General features: G+C 43.4%; 1 protein-coding gene across 1 annotated transcript in view; it reads left to right on the forward strand.

Annotated features, from left to right (window-relative positions):
• The first annotated feature begins 5730 nt into the window (after positions 1-5730).
• LOC126235465 (protein Wnt-1-like) overlaps positions 5731-18991 on the forward strand; it is a 221824-nt gene continuing 208563 nt past the window's right edge. Inside the window, exons 1-2 of the mRNA XM_049944187.1 lie at positions 5731-6071; positions 6190-6441. Coding sequence (XP_049800144.1) covers positions 5731-6071; positions 6190-6441 — 593 coding nt within the window. The remainder of the gene's footprint in view (positions 6072-6189; positions 6442-18991) is intronic.

Genomic DNA, 18991 nt, shown 5'->3' on the forward strand with positions numbered 1-18991 from the left:
GTATCACCAAGTCCGGATGGAATCCCAATTCAGTTTTAAAAAGAGTATTCTATGGCATTAGCTCCTTGCCTGGACTGGAAAAAAGCGCAGGTGACTCCAGCACGTAAGAAGGGTTAAAACACGGACCTGCAAAATTACGGACCAGTATACCTAACTTCGGTTTGCTGCTGAATCCTTGTTCGTATTCTCAGCTCAAATATGATAACTTCAATGAGACGAGAAGCTTATATCCACGAATTAGCATGGTTTCAGAAAGTATCGCTCGTGCGAAACTCAGCTTCCCCTGCGAACTATGGACGAAAGGCAACAGCACATGCCATGTATCTAGATTTCCGAAAAGTATTCGACACGGTACCCCAGTGCAGATTGTTAACAAAGGTACGAGCATATGGAATAAGTTCACAGATATGAGAGTGGCTCGACGACTTCTTAAGTAATAGAACGCAGTACGTTGCCATTGACGGCGAGTGTTCATCAGGGACAAGGATATCGTCAGGAGTGCCCCAGGGAAGTGTGATAGGACCGTTGTTGTTCACTACATACATAGATGATTTGGCGGATAGGGTGGGCAGCAATCTGCCGTTGTTGCTGATGATGCTGTGGTGTTCGGTAAGGTGTCAAAGTTGCGTGACTGTAGGAAGATACGAGTTAGACAAATTTTCTAGTTTGTGTGATGAATGGCGGCTAGCTCTAATGAGAAAAAATTTAAGTTAACGCGGACGATTAGGAAAAAACAAACCCGTAATGTTCGGATACAACATTAGTAGTGTTCTGCTTGACGCAGTCAAGTCGTTTACGTATCTGGACGTAACGTTGCAAAGCGATATGAAATGGAACGAGCTCGTGAGAGCTGTGGCAGGGAAGGCGAATAGTCGACTTCGGTTATTGGGAGAATTTTAGGATAGAGTGGTTCACCTGTCAAGGAAAACGCATATAGGGTGCTGGTGCGACCTATTCTTGAGTACTGTTCGAGTGTTTGGGATCCACACCAGGTCGGATTGAAGCAATTCAGAAGCGGGCTGCCAGATTTGTCACCAGTACGTTTGAACAACACGTGTCACGGAGGTGCTTCTGGAGCTCAAATGGGAAACTCTGGTGGGAAGTCGACATTATTTTCGAGAAACACTATAAAAGAAATTGAGAGAACCGGCATTTGAAGCTGATTGCCGAACGACTTTACTGCCGCCAATGTACATTGCGCGTAAGGACCACGAAGATAAGATACGAGAAGTTAGGACTCACACGGAGGGAAAAAATAGTCGTTTATCCCTCGCCCTGTTTGCGAGTGGAACAGGAAAGGATTATGACTAGTTGTGGTACAGGTACCTTCCGCCACGCGCCGTACGGTGGCTTGAAGTGCATCGATGTAGAACTTCAGGTAGCTAAGACGCAAAATAACGAGTAACATAATATGGTATGTAATGAAGAAATAAAAACAAGGGTAAGCATTGCAAAATAAACATCGTAGGAGGAAAATGTTGTTTGGCCCATTAAGTAAACAGTTAAGAAAAATAGTGATTTAATATGTAGAGGGTGTTGCCTATATGGCGCTGAAACATAGACACTGCGGTGGAGAGGGGAGAAACGCTAATAGGCTTTTGAGACGTGGATCTGGAAAAAAATGGTGAGTGTGAAACGCACAGATAAAACAAGGAACGAGGTTGTGATACAGAGGGTGAATGAGAAACAACGTGGAAACAGTTGGTTAGGACGCTGAGTGAAAAGAGATTGCATCATAAAGGATGCACTAGGAGGAGCGGTAAATGGGAAGAGGACCAGAGGAAGGCGAAGATACCAGCTAATTGACATCAAGATAAGTGCTTGATATGTAACTACAAAAAGGATACCGGGAAAACGGGAAATCTGCAGAATGATTAGCAATCAGTGACGGACCTGGAGGGTTGTGTGTGTGTGTGTGTGTGTGTGTGTGTGTGTGTGTGTGTGTGTGTGTGTGTGTGCGGCGGGGGGGGGGGGTTGTATGTCAGTTTGTACCAAGGCTTACAGCGATTTCAGAAAGTAGTGACGGTTGTAAGTTTATAACGTCATTGAAAATATCAAAATCATTCCGACAATGAGTGGTGAGGCAGAGCAGGACTTGGGCATGCGGACGTTAGTCGCCGTTTTTATTGAACTGTTTTCAAAACATTCGCAAAAGTATGGAACATGCTTAGATCTTACATGAACGCAAGTTAATGATTGATCCACATCGTACGGGAATATGGGCCGTACCTTACATAAAAATCATCAAAAGACAAGACACGTGTGGAGTTCAGTACAACAGAACGCATGTTTCAGTGTGATATAACTGTAATCGCGGTCCTGCGATACACTCGAACAAACAGCGATCCCTGGGTATCAGTCACGCATGCAAATAATTGAAGCGTCAAGCATTTCTCAGATCGATTGAGTTTCATATGTTTGTCATACTGCAGTGTCTTGTGCTTCCTAATAGAAAAATTTCGCAGCAAAATATCTTGACCAGATGTATTTAACTGTTGTTCCAAAAAGCATTTTATTTCCTTTAATAGTGTGCGTAATTGTAGTTTCTATTGATCGTTTGTTACCATAGGTAGATTCAGCTGTTACGCAGTACGCTGTATTTGATTCATAATATTCACTCGCACTATGTGTCGGGAAACACCTATACGGGACGAGGTGTCAAGACTCAAACACGTCCAGTTCCACACAGGAAGTATAGTACGTCACAAAGGAACTGAAGACGGTGTGCTGTTAGCTGCCAGATGTACAGAACTGAAGTTTTAATCTTAGATTGAATTTGAGAACTGGGGAAGACTTATCTGTACATTTTATTTGAGTGTAATTTTGTTATTTCAACTTATTGCATTTATCTTTATATTTCACTGTTGTTATTTTCAAATTTCGCTGATAAACATCATAATGTTTTAAATATATTTCTAGAAATTTGGCCCTGAGTGAATGATTTCCAGTTTTCTTTTTTTCACCCACACAATTTTTGGTGATATTTCACCATCACCAAAGGGCTTCCCTCTAATTTAGTAAACAGCGCTTATTTTTCATATCGATTCTGCCTCCGGCAGAAGAACTGCCGCTCGATTACAGTATTTCATGTGGAATTTTGCTGTTAGAAGTTGTAGCTTCCATGTTGCCAAAGTTCTTTATTGTATTCGTAATGCGCACTGTTTCACCGTTTACGAGACAAAATGGCAGAAGAGTTGAACATAATGTTGATGTTTGGTTTGTGGGCGCTCAACTATGCAGTCATCAGCGCCCGCACAAAATTCAAATTTTTGGACACTCCAATTTTCTACGCAGTCCAATCTAGCCACTATTACGAATGATATTGATTATGAAATGAGAATCGAACCCGGGACCCCGTGATCCAGAGGAAGCAACGCTAGCCACTAGACCACGAGCTGCGAAACGCAGAAGAGTTGAAAGTAATGCAAGTTTTGATGGAATGCGTCTTGCAAATACTTTTCATGGGTTTAGCAACGTGGAAAAGCGCGCCACTAACAATAAAATTGCAGACGACGAACGTTATTGATATACCGGCTATGCTGCAGAAGACACCACGGGCAGTGATGTTCTTCAAAAGCAGCCAAAAGTTATGTAAAATCACACAAACTTTTCCACTAGAGCAACGCAAAACTAGCTCAAGTCTTGCTTGGTGAAGTTCGTTCACGTCGTTTTAATTCATTCTCGGGCCCAGTTACAATAAGCAGTCATTTTTCTTACATCGTTGTTTGCTGAAGGGCACTACCACCGCAGGACATCTGGCTACGACAAATTAGAGCCGACAACAGCTTTAGAGCATAACAATGTAATTTTTAACGCGACAAGCGTATGATGATAAACCCCTCGGTTCAAAACCGGAAATGACGGTAGTTTTTCATAACGAATTATATTATTAAAAGTGACTGCCTGCTGCTTTTACATCCTTAGAATCAACCTGATTTGATGACAAGTAATCACGAATATCCTGCAAAGTGTCAGTTTACGGCAATTCTGAGACTGTGGAAGTCGACAGTTGTTACATTTACGAAATGTTTTTGTTTTAACGATTATAAATTGTCGGTGAAAGCCTGCGACAGTGTAACCAATGGATTTGTTTATGAAAATAAAAACAATTAACGGCCACTTGGCTACATATTACTGTATTCTTCTTCTATTGTCCAACACAATGCTAAAAGTTCTTAGACCATTAACATGTCATATCTGGTAAGGTCAGCTGACTTGTGCTCGATAATCGCGTAAAAGCCGAAATCTAGGTGGTACAGAAGAAAAGTACAGTGATCTTCAGTCAAACCGCGATTTATTCTTTCAAAAAATACTCTATGACTGTGGCTTAGCACCATCGACAATTTATTATCAAATAACTTTTTCTGCTACGAGTCACAATTATCTTTTTTGTAAGATCGATTTTTGTTATACGGCACCTCCACTGCAGGGAACTCTCGCTGACAACGAAAACCAGCCTAGCGTTTTGGGAGGTAACTTCCACTGTCAAATCTGTGACGATTTCGATGCGTGAGTTGCTGCATTGTTCTGCTGTCTTTACTGTAGCTAACACCTAAAAAACTGACGCAATTTTTAATTCTGTATATAAAAATTGTTCCTTAATTCTGTGTACAAAGTCAAATCATTAGCTAAAAATTGCATGTGTTGTTATATATTACAGTGTAGAAAACACAACAATGCAGCAACTCACACTTCGAAATCATAATGAATAAATAGCATAGCACACAAGAAACCAACTTGAATATAAAAAACATTTCCCAAAAGACGTCAGCTGTTTTTCATTGTGGCGAGAGTTCCTTGCGTTGGTGGTGTCCTATAGCAAAATACGTTGTAAGAAAAAGAGAATCGTGTCTGGTAGCAGAAATGAAATGAAATGTCGTGTGACGAGGGCCTCCCGTCGGGTAGACCGTTCGCCTGGTACAAGTCTTTCGATTTGACGCCACTTCGGCGATTTGCGCGTCGATGGGGATGAAATGATGATGATCAGGACAACACAACACCCAAGTCCCTGAGCGGAGAAAATCTCCGACCCAGCCGGGAATCGAACCCGGGCCCTTTGGATTGACAGTCTGTCGCGCTGACCACTCAGCTACCGGGGGCGGACCTGGTAGCAGAAAAAGTTGTTTCGTGAATAAACCCATTGTTTTTACAATTGCAAGTTTTCATCAACTAATGAATAAAATAAAATAAAAAACAAATCGTAAAAGTAACATCATTAGACTTCCATAGTTTCTGAATTGGCGTAAGCTGATACTTTTCATGACATTCGAGATTTCTCTTCATCAGCGCTCATTATTGGTACAGGTTCATTATTAGAAAGTGAAAACAGCAGCCAGCCACTTTTAATAATACTATTCGTTAAGAAAAACTACCCTCGTCACACGTCAAAAACATTACGAATAAATGACATACCACACAAAAAACCAACTTCAATGTGGAAATTATTTCTGAAACGCGAAGGACAAAATATAAACAAAAAGAAAATCGTGATTGGTACCGGAAAAAGTTATTTTACAAACAAATCCATTATGACCTGTAGTGAGCAACAATGGAGCAGATTATTTAAATTGGTAGCGTTGCTAAGTAAACTGGTCTGTATGTTTTTGGCGCGGGAATGATTAGGAAAACGACTGTGAGGAACAAATTTAGTTTTGTTCCCATTAGGCTGACGTGCGAAATCACAAAGCAGCGCTGGTTTGCGAATCGCTTTATCTTTTCTTGTAAGGTACAATGGAAAGAGTCAGCTTAACAGACGCCGGGAATGTTTCCCCCGGTGGTCCACCGGGCTGCCGCTGCTGCCGCCGCCGCCGCGACGGCAAAGGGGCGGAACCGACGGCGCGGAGTGGGGGCCGGGCGGCCGCGATTGGCCGCGGCCGGCCCGCCCAGCAGGCGCGGGAGCGCACGCGGCGGCCGAGCGGCCGGCGGCCGGCCACGCCCCCGCAGCTGCCGGCCAGGAGCGGCCTCCCCTCCCCTCCCCTCGACCCCCTCCAGCGACCGGTAGCGGCGGCTGCTGCTGCGCCTACCTGGGCGGGCGGCGCGCTACCTAGGGCGCGCAGCGGCTCAGATGAATGGTGGCGGGCTATGCGAACACTGAGCCGCCATGAGGTGGAGCCGGCTGCTGCTGCTGCCGCTGCCACTGTCGCTGCTGTGCCTGCTGGCCGCCGCCGCAGCCGCCGACGCGCAGTCCACGTCCGCGCTGTCGACGCCGTCCGCCCCCGCGTCGCCCACGACACCCACCGCCACCGCCCCTACTGCCGCCCCCGCAGGCCTGCGGGGACACCGGCGAGGAGGCGCCAACCGGAGACCGCGCAACGGGAACAGCGGGCACCACAACAACAGCCACGCCAACGGCAGCAACAACAACAACCACCGGGGAGGCACCGAGAGGCGGCAGCGACACCGCAAGGGAGGCGGAGGCCGCGGTCGCGGCTCCAAGTGGTGGTACGTAGCAGCGCTGCCTGCCTGTCAAACTGTCACGTGCGCGCATCGAGCTGTTTACTACTCTAGCACCTCGCCTCGCTCGTAAACCGACGGCCGGTTCGCGCCAAGATAGCACTTTTCTGTCGGCCTTTTCACATTAGGGAGCGTAAACAAGGTGTCGATGTCGTATAAGAGTGCTGCCTGTTTCTGTTGTGGTACGGTTTTTGCGAGCTTTGTAAAATGTACACAGTGTTTGCCCACGTACAACCCTTTTAAGGTATGTCAAACGCCTCTATGATTTCTATTAAACGTAGTACCTCTTCCTAATTCACATATATCATCAACATAAAAAATACTCATCAGAGATTTATTACATGTAACACAGATTTTGTGAATTCATCTCGCAGCTGTAACTTTTGTAAGGGAATGTCGTTAAATATGGCGCGAACGCAGAGGAGGCAGCGTTCACATCAATCTGTTACCACAATATATTTGGTATTCTCATCCTTTGGCTCCGCCACCTCACAACCGAAGTCTCACCTAACCTAAACTCGGGCTACGCTGAAGATCACGCTCTCGCTGCAACCAAGATTTCAGGGGCAGAAGGGCGGTGGGGGAGGTGCAGGGGGGGGGGGGGGGGGAGATCCAGTATCAAATCAGATTTCTTAAAGTTCCGTTGAAATAAGTGTTGCGACAATTGCGAGAGTGTATGTTTTTCCATATCATGCAAACGTCAATGCTTACACGTATTCGTGCGTTTGAAGTTGCGCTTTTAGTGTTTTAACAAAGTAGTTGACTTCTGTTCTGCGATCTTTCCTATACTCCTAATAAACAGCTAGTAGGAGTCGACAAAGTTTGAACAATTGCGTGCCTTGCTAGAGACTGTATAGGACACGGTACGTGCTCCTTCCGAATAAATTACCTGAACATCGTTGTAGAAGAACGTACGATTTCAAATGCGTTTTCGATCAGCAAATATATTTTATTTATTCACATAAAAAAGCTTGTCAACGTTTCTCACGTTAAATGACAGAAAAAAAATCTTAGTGCTGATAGAACTTAGATTGCCGTATCTTTTCTCCTTGGGAGAATGCGTTGTCAGCATTCAGTTAAAGATAACATCTGTCTAGCTAACTGATAAATTGGAAGACAACCCGAAATGGGTGCTGATCGGACAGGAGCTTGTAATTTTGAAGAATAATTCTTTCCTTACTTTACTGCAAGTTGGTCGACATCATGATATGACCCGAATATTAGTCGCTTTCCTCGCAAGTTGTGGCAATGTCGCAAACGTTTTCAGTGTATATCTCAATATTATGGCATATACACGACAAGAATTGAATTTCCACTGTGAATCAACGCTTTTCTTAAGTTGTAAATCAGACCTGTCTTTATACATGCAGTTTGATGAGAAAGACGCAAATGTTCGGTTTTGTTTACTGTACTTGCTTCAGTAACCGTTGGTGTTTTATTTGCGTTAAATTTCGGACAAGCGTGAGCTGTCGTTCTCGAAATTTAAGTTCATTGAAGACGTTTCTAGAGACCTGTGGCATTATAAAACTTATTTGAATACCGGACGCAGAGTTAAACAGCGCCAGAAGCATTTTACGTGAGCGCGGCAAAACTTCCGAGGGGCCATGTAAACAAAGTGGCACTTGTGAGGACTGCATTAAGTAGTCCTGGGTGGGGGAGTGGGGCCGTTAGTAGGGCGCTAGGGACTCGCGCAGCTGCTGTTTACTTAAGGTGCTTTGTTTACAACCGAGCTGTTCAGAAACATTTTGTCTGCTGACAGCTATTTTGGGAGCTCAGGCGTGTGGAGCGCATCTGTTTAACAAAAGCGGTCATCAATCTGAAGGTGAGCTTTGTCAGCATAGTGCTTCCCTGAGCGATGTACCGTCTGCGACATCGATAGTGGCTACGTTGGAGACGGCACGTTAAAATCCCAAAGTTGATTCCTATTGGAGGTGGTCTGCTACCTCCTCTTTCCACTCACCGGAGTTTGAAGAGCGGCAAGTTCCTGCTTTTCTCACGCACAAAGATTGTCATCAATTGAAAAGTTATCGTATAGAAAACCTTACCATTTCTACTGTGACAGCTAGTGATATGCCACGCCACAGGAGCAGGTTTATCACTAATGAATTTCGTTATTGCCCAAAATAAAAGCAAATAAGACAGTTCAAATGACTTTGCACGTTATGTTTATTTACACGGGAAGAGGGCTCTTTGTCTGCATCTGGCTCTGTGTGGGATGGAGTAGTTTTCTGTTGTAATATGGAACTTCTTGGTCACATATCTCAGCATGTCTGTAACAATCCCACGTCTGAAACATAACTCCTGTCATTCGCATTGACGTCCTTTGACCACGTGCAGTTTCATCTTTTTTTTCCCAATATATTACGAATTCCACACGATAATGCAGCATTCAGGCATAAACTGTAAAGGTTGTTTCTTCATAACTTGCACTATCCCAATATCCTATGTGGACTGAAGTACACTACCTGACGTAAGTCATCGTTCCGTTTCGTACTCTGGCGCGTCGTTCAACCATTGCTCTTGCTCCATGCAGTTGTGGTTTACTAATACCTTAGTCAACGACTACAGCATTTTTACACATAGCGGACTGCACATCTTTGAGTCTGGAGATATTTTTAAAGTCGTTGCTCGAGGCTAATAGCTTGAGAAACACTGAGGAAAAGTTGACGCAATTAAGTTTTGATAGCGCTTCGCCTGAAAGCACGTACGGGAAAGGTGTGAGGTCACAGTTGCCATTGCCAGTCAGGCTGTTAGTATATGTTACTATTCGCGTCGTAAAAAATGTCTGTTTCAGGAGCCAATTTAAATCGAAAAACAAAGTTTTCCGATGAATAAGTATTTAAAATGTGAATCTCTGTTTTGCGCAGAAGGAAAGTACAAGATAGCTTCGAGTATCTTAAAATGTTTGACAGCAGCATCACATTTTTGTGGTGACAGCAAGAGATCCACAGTTATTTGACAGGGAAGTTGAACCATCGAGTTTCGCTTCAGTGTCTGGGGTTAAACGAAGCCACCACGGCAGCAAAAAGACTGCACGTGTTTACGACCCACGTCAGTCAGAGTCGAATTAAACCAGTTGCCCCGCTCCTGTCACGACATATTTGTCAGTCACTGAATGAACAAATTTCTCAGATCTCTGTTGACTTTATATGTTCATCGCACTACTGTTAAGCGCCGAATCGTATGAGAAGAGCATGAAATCTGTTAAGATAAAAAAACCTTTTTTTTCTCAACATCAAATTAAGATGATTCTTAAACTGCACTCCGTATGTTCAAGATTGCTCATGTAATCGGTTTGTGATTGCTCAATACTGCAAAACAGTTTGTAATTTTGAACAAAGGAAACTGGCAGCTTAACATGTCCAAAGGCGTGCTTCTGGTATGCTTAGGACAATTTTCTACGCTGCTGAAATATTAGTGTTAGTGCGCGCAGGAAATCAATTTCAGGTCCATGTTTGATTAAGGCGATAGGCCCATATTACACTGTGTAAGATACTTCACAAACATTTTATAAAAACTAGGACCGCGCTCTAACTTCTACAAAAGTACAACGTCAAAAATTTTATAGACCGTCTTCACTAACATACCTCTGACAACGGGCATATGATTAGTGAAACTGAACGGTTCAAATTTCTTAGTGTTCAGATAGATATTAAAAACTGTCGAGGAAAGTCCACGTTCAAGATCTTATTCAGAGTTAATGCTGCCATTTTTACTATTCGAACGGCATCTGAAGTAAGTGTTAATTCGACACGAAAAGTTGTCCACTTTGCTTAACTTCATTCGCTTATGACGTATGGTATTATATTTTGGGTTAACTCTTCCCATTCTCAAAGAATATTTTTGGCTCGGAAACGGGCATTAGTCTTGGTATTCTGACATTGGCCGCTCAATATATATATATAAATACTTCACTCTCGTTTCTTGTTAACTATATCAGCTTATTCCCTAGAATTAGCAGCTTCAACTCAGTTAATACTAGGCAGAATCCAATCTGCATTTGGCTCGCACTTCCTTGGCTCTTGTACAAAAATGTGTGCAGTATGCTGCTGCAGCCATTTTCATTAAGCTACCACAAGAATTCAAAAATCTTAGCAGTAATCCACGTGCTTTCAAATCGAAGCTGAAGAGTTTCCTCATGGATCACACTTATTCTGTCGAGGAGTTCCTTGAAAAATCAAGCTGATTCCTGTGTTATATTGTTGATTGAGTTTACATAAACTTATGGCTTGTCTTATTTTGTTTATTTGGGGTGGGTCATAAAAGCTTTATCTGTTATTAATTTTATATTGTAATTTCTTGTACTGTCACGTTCCATGACCTTGGAGATTCGCTCCTCAAATTGGTCCTGCGGAACTAGACGTGTGAAATAAACAGTTCTATTACACTCTAATACGTCACCAATGATAAGTGGACTGATGTTGCCAATGAGACTCTCACAAGACTATTAACGACGAATTATTAATCACATCGAATATTTGACAGTTTTGTCCTACAAATGCTACATCGCACTATGGTTAATCTTCGTGCGATAAAAGTCAGTGAAAACCGATAGATTGTGACACCAAGAATGTTATTGACCCTTCGATATTTCTAGTTAAGGACTGCGGTGTTCGAATCTCCCTTCTCAATTTGACTGTTGCGTTACTTCAGCGACCAGAACTGGGATATTGCGGGAAAGTAATAAACCATATTGTCAGTTGGCCAAATAATTTCAGCCGAACAATGCTTCACAGTGGCTAAGACACTCGTCGCATTCGGCAGAACCGGCATTAAACTCCCGGACTAACCATACACACTGGGGTTTTCTGTAGTTTCCCTACATCGCGCGTGCCGAAGTGGCCGTGCAGTTCTAGGCGCTACAGTCTGGAACAGAGCGACCGCTACGGTCGCAGGTTCGCATCCTGCCTCGGGCATGGATGTGTGTGATATCCTTAGGTTAGTTAGGTTTAATTAGTTCTAAGTTCTAGGCGACTGATGACCTCAGAAGTTAAGTCGCATAGTGCTCAGAGCCATTTTTGAATCCTAAATCGCCTAAAGCAAATGCTGGATGGACCGATTTTCCTTGTCGTATTTCGCTTTGCGGCGTTACTTACCAGTCTAGCTCCGTGTCTCGTACGTGTCAGCTGCGGACGTCTATGTATCTCGCACTTCCCCGCCGTCCACTGAGACTAATAGGCGTATTGCTCGATGTCGCTGTTACTCGCCACTATGAGGAAAGACAATAACCTGTTGTCTCTCTTCGCCGACGGCTGGAAGGAAAATGATTTATATATCAACAACCGACCTGTTCCCTCAACTCCCTCTATTCGACTAGTTTCAGCTTTTGTAAAGGTAGCGACACTAGTAATTCAGAGATTGGCAACGGCGAATAATCAAGCACTTTGTGCAAGGAGCCGTCTATAAGGTAATTTTGCGCAAGCATTCGGACTCTTAAAAGCTGCCTGAAGCTCGATCGGTTTTCACTTACGGAAGCTTGTGCAAGAGTACCACATGCACTTACGCAGGTGTATATGCCGACAATGTGTTGAGCATATGCAAGAAACAGCAAAGTGATGGAAAGGTTTAGCGAAATACGTGCAAGCGTTCCTAGTTTCACGAACATTAAATAGAAAGCCTGTCGCTACAAAGCAAAGAGAGAGATTGCGTACGTTGTATTCTTAAAGAAATACAAGGAAATCTTAAATGTCACAACGGAACTTGTTATTGACGAAACTAGAGTATAAAAAAAGAAAAAAAAACAGTGGAAGTTATTTATCAATTTGGGGCAGGCAGAGTGAGATAAGTTATATTCGTATTTGATGTCGTCCTAGGCCCTTCAGCTTGCGAGAAACCACAATATTGTTGTCAGTCTTCCGTGTGCTTGTCTCGTCTTCCTAACTGTTTTTTGGTTGAAGGTGACTAATCTCTCGGTCCATTAATGCTGAAATAATTACAGCGCATGAATGTATCTTCAGCGAGAAAGACTGGTGTTGTGAGAGAACCTTTTTCGTTTCATTAGGCTGTTTGTACACATACCATGTTTCCTCATTAGATTTTTTTTTTTTTTTTTTTTTTTGCATCGCATGCTAACTCCACAGATTAGAAGATCAAACCAAAACTTGTAAAAAGTACCATTCGATTGTTAATAGGAGAAAGAATTTCTAAAGACATGCACACCCAGGATTGTCAGGGTTCCAGTTCAGTTTGTGGCAGCGCTTAGTCACGCATACCATGTCCAACGTCTAGCATTTCTAGCAAGCAGATAACGTGAAAAGCTTCGCCGAATGCTGTTTAATATGTAAACTACATAAAAGTGAGACGCCGTAATTTTTATATTCTACATTCGTAAGTGCAAATATACAGCGCGTGGCGGAGAGCTCACCGTACCAAAATAATGTCAGTGATTTTCTGTCCTATTAATCTCGTGTACTGAGAAAGGGAAAATTACTGTCGATATGCCTCAAAATCTGCCCTCACATATCTTTGGGTTATCCTGATAAGTCCTGTGGGAGATACACTACTTGGTAGAAAAACTGTCGAAAAGTCTCCCTGGAATACAGGTTATCTAATTTTACCCACAAGGGTTTCGCGAAAACAAGGTCATCTTTCCTCCATAAATTCCCCGTTTAAGTTGACCGACAACATCTCTTCTTCTTGGACTTATCCACTTATGTTGATACTAGTAGCGCGTCTCGTTAGATGTATGCTGCCATGCTTACTTGGTAAGAACTCCAAACGCTGCAGAAATGCACTACAGAATTGGTCGCATTAGCGTTATGCTCGAGATTTCCTTTACAAATGCACTGTACTTGCCCCGAACTCACATAAAGAATGTCTTCCATTTACTCACGTACTGCACTTTTTACTCATTCGTCCCTATAGCATCGCTTCTTCGCATTACTCCTAAATACTTAAACGACGTGACGTATTCCAAATGTTCGTCGCTAAATTTCTTATCTGGTTCTGTCTGGTTAATTAAGAGGTCGCATGATAGTCTCAAACTCGCATCAGTCTTCCTAGCTCTTCGACAACTTCTAGTGATTTCACGCTCTATTACAAAGCGTGCACAAATTATCCTACGACCGGAGACCACGGCAGTGCACGCGTGCTAACGAGTACTAGGGATGGTGTAACATTCACATTCAGTGCAATTCACCCCATTTCCTCACACAGCTACGAACACTTACTTTATCTGGAGACGGCTTTCCTCTCTACCCGTGGAATTATTTTTAGCAGCGTGTCAGAAACGATTCCTGAACAATTTTTATGATCTTCGTCCAGCATCCGATTATATTACGCCAGTCGGCGCGCACACGTTCTCACACAGGTGTCAACACCGTGTCCAGGAACTGTGCCTCTCTTAGACTGCTCCGTCACAAAGAATTTCTGATTAGCTTTCCTCTCCATACAGTGCAGTTCGCTGAACACTAGTCGATTATAAAGCGGACTCGGTGAAATAATAGGATATTCTTTTTATTTACTTTTCTATGCGAGAAGCATTAGCTACCGCAGGGAAGTATATTGCCTCTGCCTAAAAGTAAAACTTATCGGTATTTGGTTAAGAGAGGGAACCTAATAGAAAATTTGTACCTTAGTGGTTTCGAGATAATGCCCTCCACTGAATCCATGAACGCATTCTTGGTGAAAATTAGTATTGAAATTTGATGATGATTGTTTATTTATATTTATGGATTGCGACAGCTTCTTCAGTTTCAGAAGTGCGTGACGCGGCTGCTTGCTTCTAGAATTTCCGGTGGGAAACTGATGAAGGAACCCTGTGTCTGTACATTCCGTCTGAACAGTGCGCGAACTAGAGCTGCTGAACCATGGCAGTGCAAACACAACAAAAATTCTAGTGTTTTGTCGCATGGAATTATAGGGAATGTCGAACAACCGCTCTAGTTTCTTACTATTAAGCTTTATTTATACGTATTGGTGCATCGATGTGTAGATACTTATCACTGACGTCACTCGCCGGCCGATGTGGCCGAGCGGTTCTAGGCGCTTCTGTCTGGAACCGCACGACCGCTACGGTCGCAGGTTCGAATCCTGCCTCGGGCATGGATGTGTGTGGTGTACTTAGGTTAGCTCTAAGTTCTAGGGGACTGATGACCTCAGAAGTTAAGTCCCACAGTGCTCAGAGCCATTTGAACCATTTGAACTCTCTGAGAATCTGTTTCCACAAAAAGCCCCCAAGCATCCAATCCATAGTGCTCAGAGTCATCTGAACCATTTTTTTTATGTCGCTTCTCTTCAAACACTGAATATTGATTAATCTTTTTCCTCTCCTTCACAGGTTTCTTACCTATATGTTCATTGCTTATCGCACCTTGCTTTCACACTTTATAGGTATCCTATATGTAAATGAAACGTTTATGGTTTAGTACGTTCAAAACATTGGTCTACAATAAGCCTTTTTTTAACTCTGTATATCTATCTAGCTGCTTGGCTAGCTTCCACCTTCAACTAATCCCACCTGAGATCGCGGAGCTTGTATATAACTCTCCCGTACTGATCATAACGATTGGTAACAAATATCCGGATGGAAATGTGTTCCTTTGACATGGCCTGATGGGGATCCGAAAAACTCGATCAACACTCAAAATTGGATCTCAAAGCAGTTCTCTATGACGTATCTCCTGTATAAGTGCTACACTTCAAACGAACTCCCCGAACCCTGCATTCGCCTTCCATTTAACTGACTTTACGTCCTCGTCCCATTTCACGTCGTTTCGAAACATTACTCCGTGAGACTTAATCAACGTCACTGAGTCTAGCGGTATGTCATCATTATTGTGTTCGAACATCACAGGAATGTTCGTTGCGGAGGCAGTCACGGCCCGCAAAGAGCAAATTTAAATTTGACTACGTACGCGGCGCTAAGAGATGTTAACAAATGGCTCTGAGCACTATGGGACTTAACTAGAGATGTTAACACCACTGAAGGAAAAATTCCTAGAGAGGCTTTACTCTCTCATCTCACTGAAGCACTGCTCCGCCTCGGGTGGTCACGTTAGCACTCTGGTTAATTCAGTGGTCTCGCGTCGGGAAGAGCTTAGTTCAAAGCCCTACTCGACTGTACCTTATTTAGATTTATTAGATACCAGACTGAGATTTTCACTCTGCAGCGGAGTGTGCGCTTATATGAAACTTCGTGGCAGACTAAAACTGTGTACCGGACCGAGACTCGAACTCGGGACCTTTGCCTTTCGCGGGCAAGTGCTCTACCAACTTAGCTACCCAAGCAACTTGGGTAGCTCAGTTGGAAGAGCACTTGCCCGGGAAAGGCAAAGGTCCCGAGTTCGAGTCTCGGTCCGGTACACAGTTCTAATCTGCCAGGAAGTTTCTTATTTATTAGATAATTTTGTAGGGGATGTCGGTACGGTTCCTTAAACAACACCACGGCCAGTATCTCACCTTAGCCGTTTCGGACTAGGAGCTTGTACTCCGGAATGAATAATCTCGTTATCGACGAGTGGACGACACGTTAAAATCTGGTGCTCTTGCCGACTATTCGGTTGGTAGTCCATACATCGTTCCTGGCGTAAGTGAAATCCTCTTTGTCGCCGGCTGGCTTCACCCTCCTGCTGATTATTTCTCCAACCTCGTTTCATTATAGTCGACCTCTCAAAACAGCGACATCCCAGTACGTTTTGGCTTTCTCACTTTCACTGTCATGAATCTTCCGACGAGAGGTTTTTTACTCTGTCTTCACCCATAATGATGTAGTATACTAATGATGCTGCAGTATACAGAGAAGTTGCAGCATTAGAAAATTGCAGCGAAATGCAGGAAGATCTGCAGCGGATAGGCACTTCGTGCAGGAAGTGGCAACTAACCCTTAACATAGACAAATGTAATGTATTGCGAATGCATAGAAAGAAGAATACTTTATTGTATGATTATATGATAGCGGAACAAACACTGGTAGCAGTTACTTCTGTAAAATAACTGGGAGTATGCGTGCATCACGATTTGAAGTGGAATGATCATATAAAATTAATTGTTGGTAAGGCGGGTACCAGGTTGAGAAAATGTAGTCCATCAACAAAGGAGGTGGCTTACAAAATATTTGTTCGACCTATACTTGAGTATTGCTCATCAATGTGGGATCCGTACCAGGTCGGTTTGACGGAGGAGATAGAGAAGCAGAGCGGCGCGTTTCGTCACAGGGTTATTTCGTAAGCGTGATAGCGTTACGGAGATGTCTAGCAAACTCAAGTGGCAGACTCTGCAAGAAAGGCGCTCTGCATCGCGGTGTAGCTTGCTGTCCAGGTTTCGAGAGGGTGCGTTTCTGGATGAGGTATCGAATATTTTGCTTCCCCCTACTTATATCTCCCGAGGTGATACGAATGTAAAATTAGAGAGATTCGAACGCGCACGGAGGCTTTCCGGCAGTCGTTCTTCCCGCGAACCATACGCGACTGCAACAGGAAAGGGAGGCAATGACAGGGGCACGTAAAGTGCCCTCCGCCACACACCGTTGGGTGGCTTGCGGAGTATAAATGTAGATGTAGATGAATCGGACTGGCAGGGGATAGGATGCGGGTGGGAAGGCTGGAAGGCCCTTCATCTACTCTGGTCTATTCAGTGCTTCAACTTTGCCATTCCTCCATACTTACGTGGTCCGATCAAATTTCTGGCTCACGTCGCTACCGCCAAATGAGGAAGACTCTTGATAAAGGGTCTACCGAGTTCGGTGTTTAGTCCCTTAGCCCCCCAAACACCAACCAACCGCTCTGTACCTCCGCATGGAAGAATGACAAACAGCTATCTTGCAGATTAAAACTGTGTGCCGTGCCAGTACTAGAACATGTAGTGGGAAGCGCTCGTACCGCATTGAGTTATCAATGCACGAGTCACTTCTGTGAGGACAACTCGTGAGTCATGCCTGTATAACTCAAATTTTCTTCGAAAGGCAAGGTTCCAGATAAGAAATCTGGTCCGGATGCAGTTCTAAACTGCTCCGAAGTCTCTGAACATCTGGTAATAAATATGCAACGAGTCGGTTTTTTACGATTAATTCAACCACGTGCAGTGGTCCGAAAACATGTTCGTGGTTGAATAAATCGTAAAAAAGCTACTGGTTGCATATTTATTACCAGATAAACGCCAATTTAAATCACAGTCGTTGTTCGTCATCCGCAATGGATATACTGAAACCTGTGAACACCGTTCATTCCCTGCAGTGTGCAGGATTCATTGTGGTTGCTCGATACTTCCTCAGGATGGGGAGCTGATACCCAGTCACCCCGAATGTGAAACCAGTGGTTAACCACTACGAAACATCGCTCGGTAGAAACTTCTCGGAGTACTGACACTGTTATTTATTACTTTTTGCAGCATATTCCAATACCGGTTGCTGACGTGCGGCAGTAGTCGAGCTACAGGTTTGTTTCATCGTCACAGTCCTTTGGTAGAAGTGTTGAAGGGGTCTGTGATTCCTGTAACCTAGGAAATAATAACCGTCTGAGTTGTAGAGCTTAGAATCTTAACCACAGTGCGATTAGCATTTCTCAGATAAAGCTGACATGTTCCATGTGAATGAGAATGAACCGGTAAGTTTTATGTGAATCTCAATGGCAACACCATATCGTCTATCATGCATATTACTCGTGGAATATTCGGTAAGTCCTTCAAGATGCACGCTGCGTTCGGTTTTCTGTGAGCACTTACACGAATATTCTACCAACGAAAGAAGTTCTTACACGCACGCCAGAATCACACCCTCTAACATTTGTTAGGTTGCCATAGATTGTTACGTCCAGAATTCCCAACTGTTTGCAATAGCATACATTCTCACCCAAATGGGGAATGTGTGATGCTAAACATCGAGACCGCGACTTAAAAAGTTAATCTTATTTTGTCGCAAGAATAAGGAGTTCCGCGACTTTGAAGAGAAGATCGTTCATCCGGATGCCACTTGTATTGAAGACAAAAGTTACGAAAGTTCTATTTCACGAATTTCCGATACCATCACTGAACCTTTTATATAAAATGTGTGTTTAGACTCTGCCCAGTAATATGCGAAGATTCCTCATGCGACTATCGACATGGCATTTCTGGCGCTTTATATGTGGGATTAGGGGCTTGGTTATAAAGCGAAGTATTTTAAGATACGTCACACACCGCGGAACTCATATAAAGTATCAGCCAGAAAGGTCCGGCAGAGAGCTGAGAATGACAGAAAATACGAAGCTTGTTACATGCATATAATAATTTAGAGAAAAAATGTCATTCAGGTGATATTGTTGGAAGTTCCTATCACTGCAGCAGCAGCACCGCAGCCAATCACCGTCCACTTGCTACGAATCCACACCTTATAGAAAACATACATTTAACACAATACGATATAACTAGTCATGAAAATCTTACCAGTGAGATTTTTATCATATCTAAATTATTGATCTTCAGCCAGTGTACTGTAAGACAAACTAATTGTTGGTGTCTATTACTAACGTCGTAAAGATTAAGATTTTCTTCTCATCGTCACGAGACAGCCGCAGTCACTGATGCAAACCCAGTGTGTAAAATTTCGCCTCAGCTAGACATCTTT

Source organism: Schistocerca nitens, chromosome 2 (genome assembly GCF_023898315.1).
Source record: "Schistocerca nitens isolate TAMUIC-IGC-003100 chromosome 2, iqSchNite1.1, whole genome shotgun sequence".
In the NCBI taxonomy this organism is placed as follows: Eukaryota; Metazoa; Arthropoda; class Insecta; order Orthoptera; family Acrididae; genus Schistocerca; species Schistocerca nitens.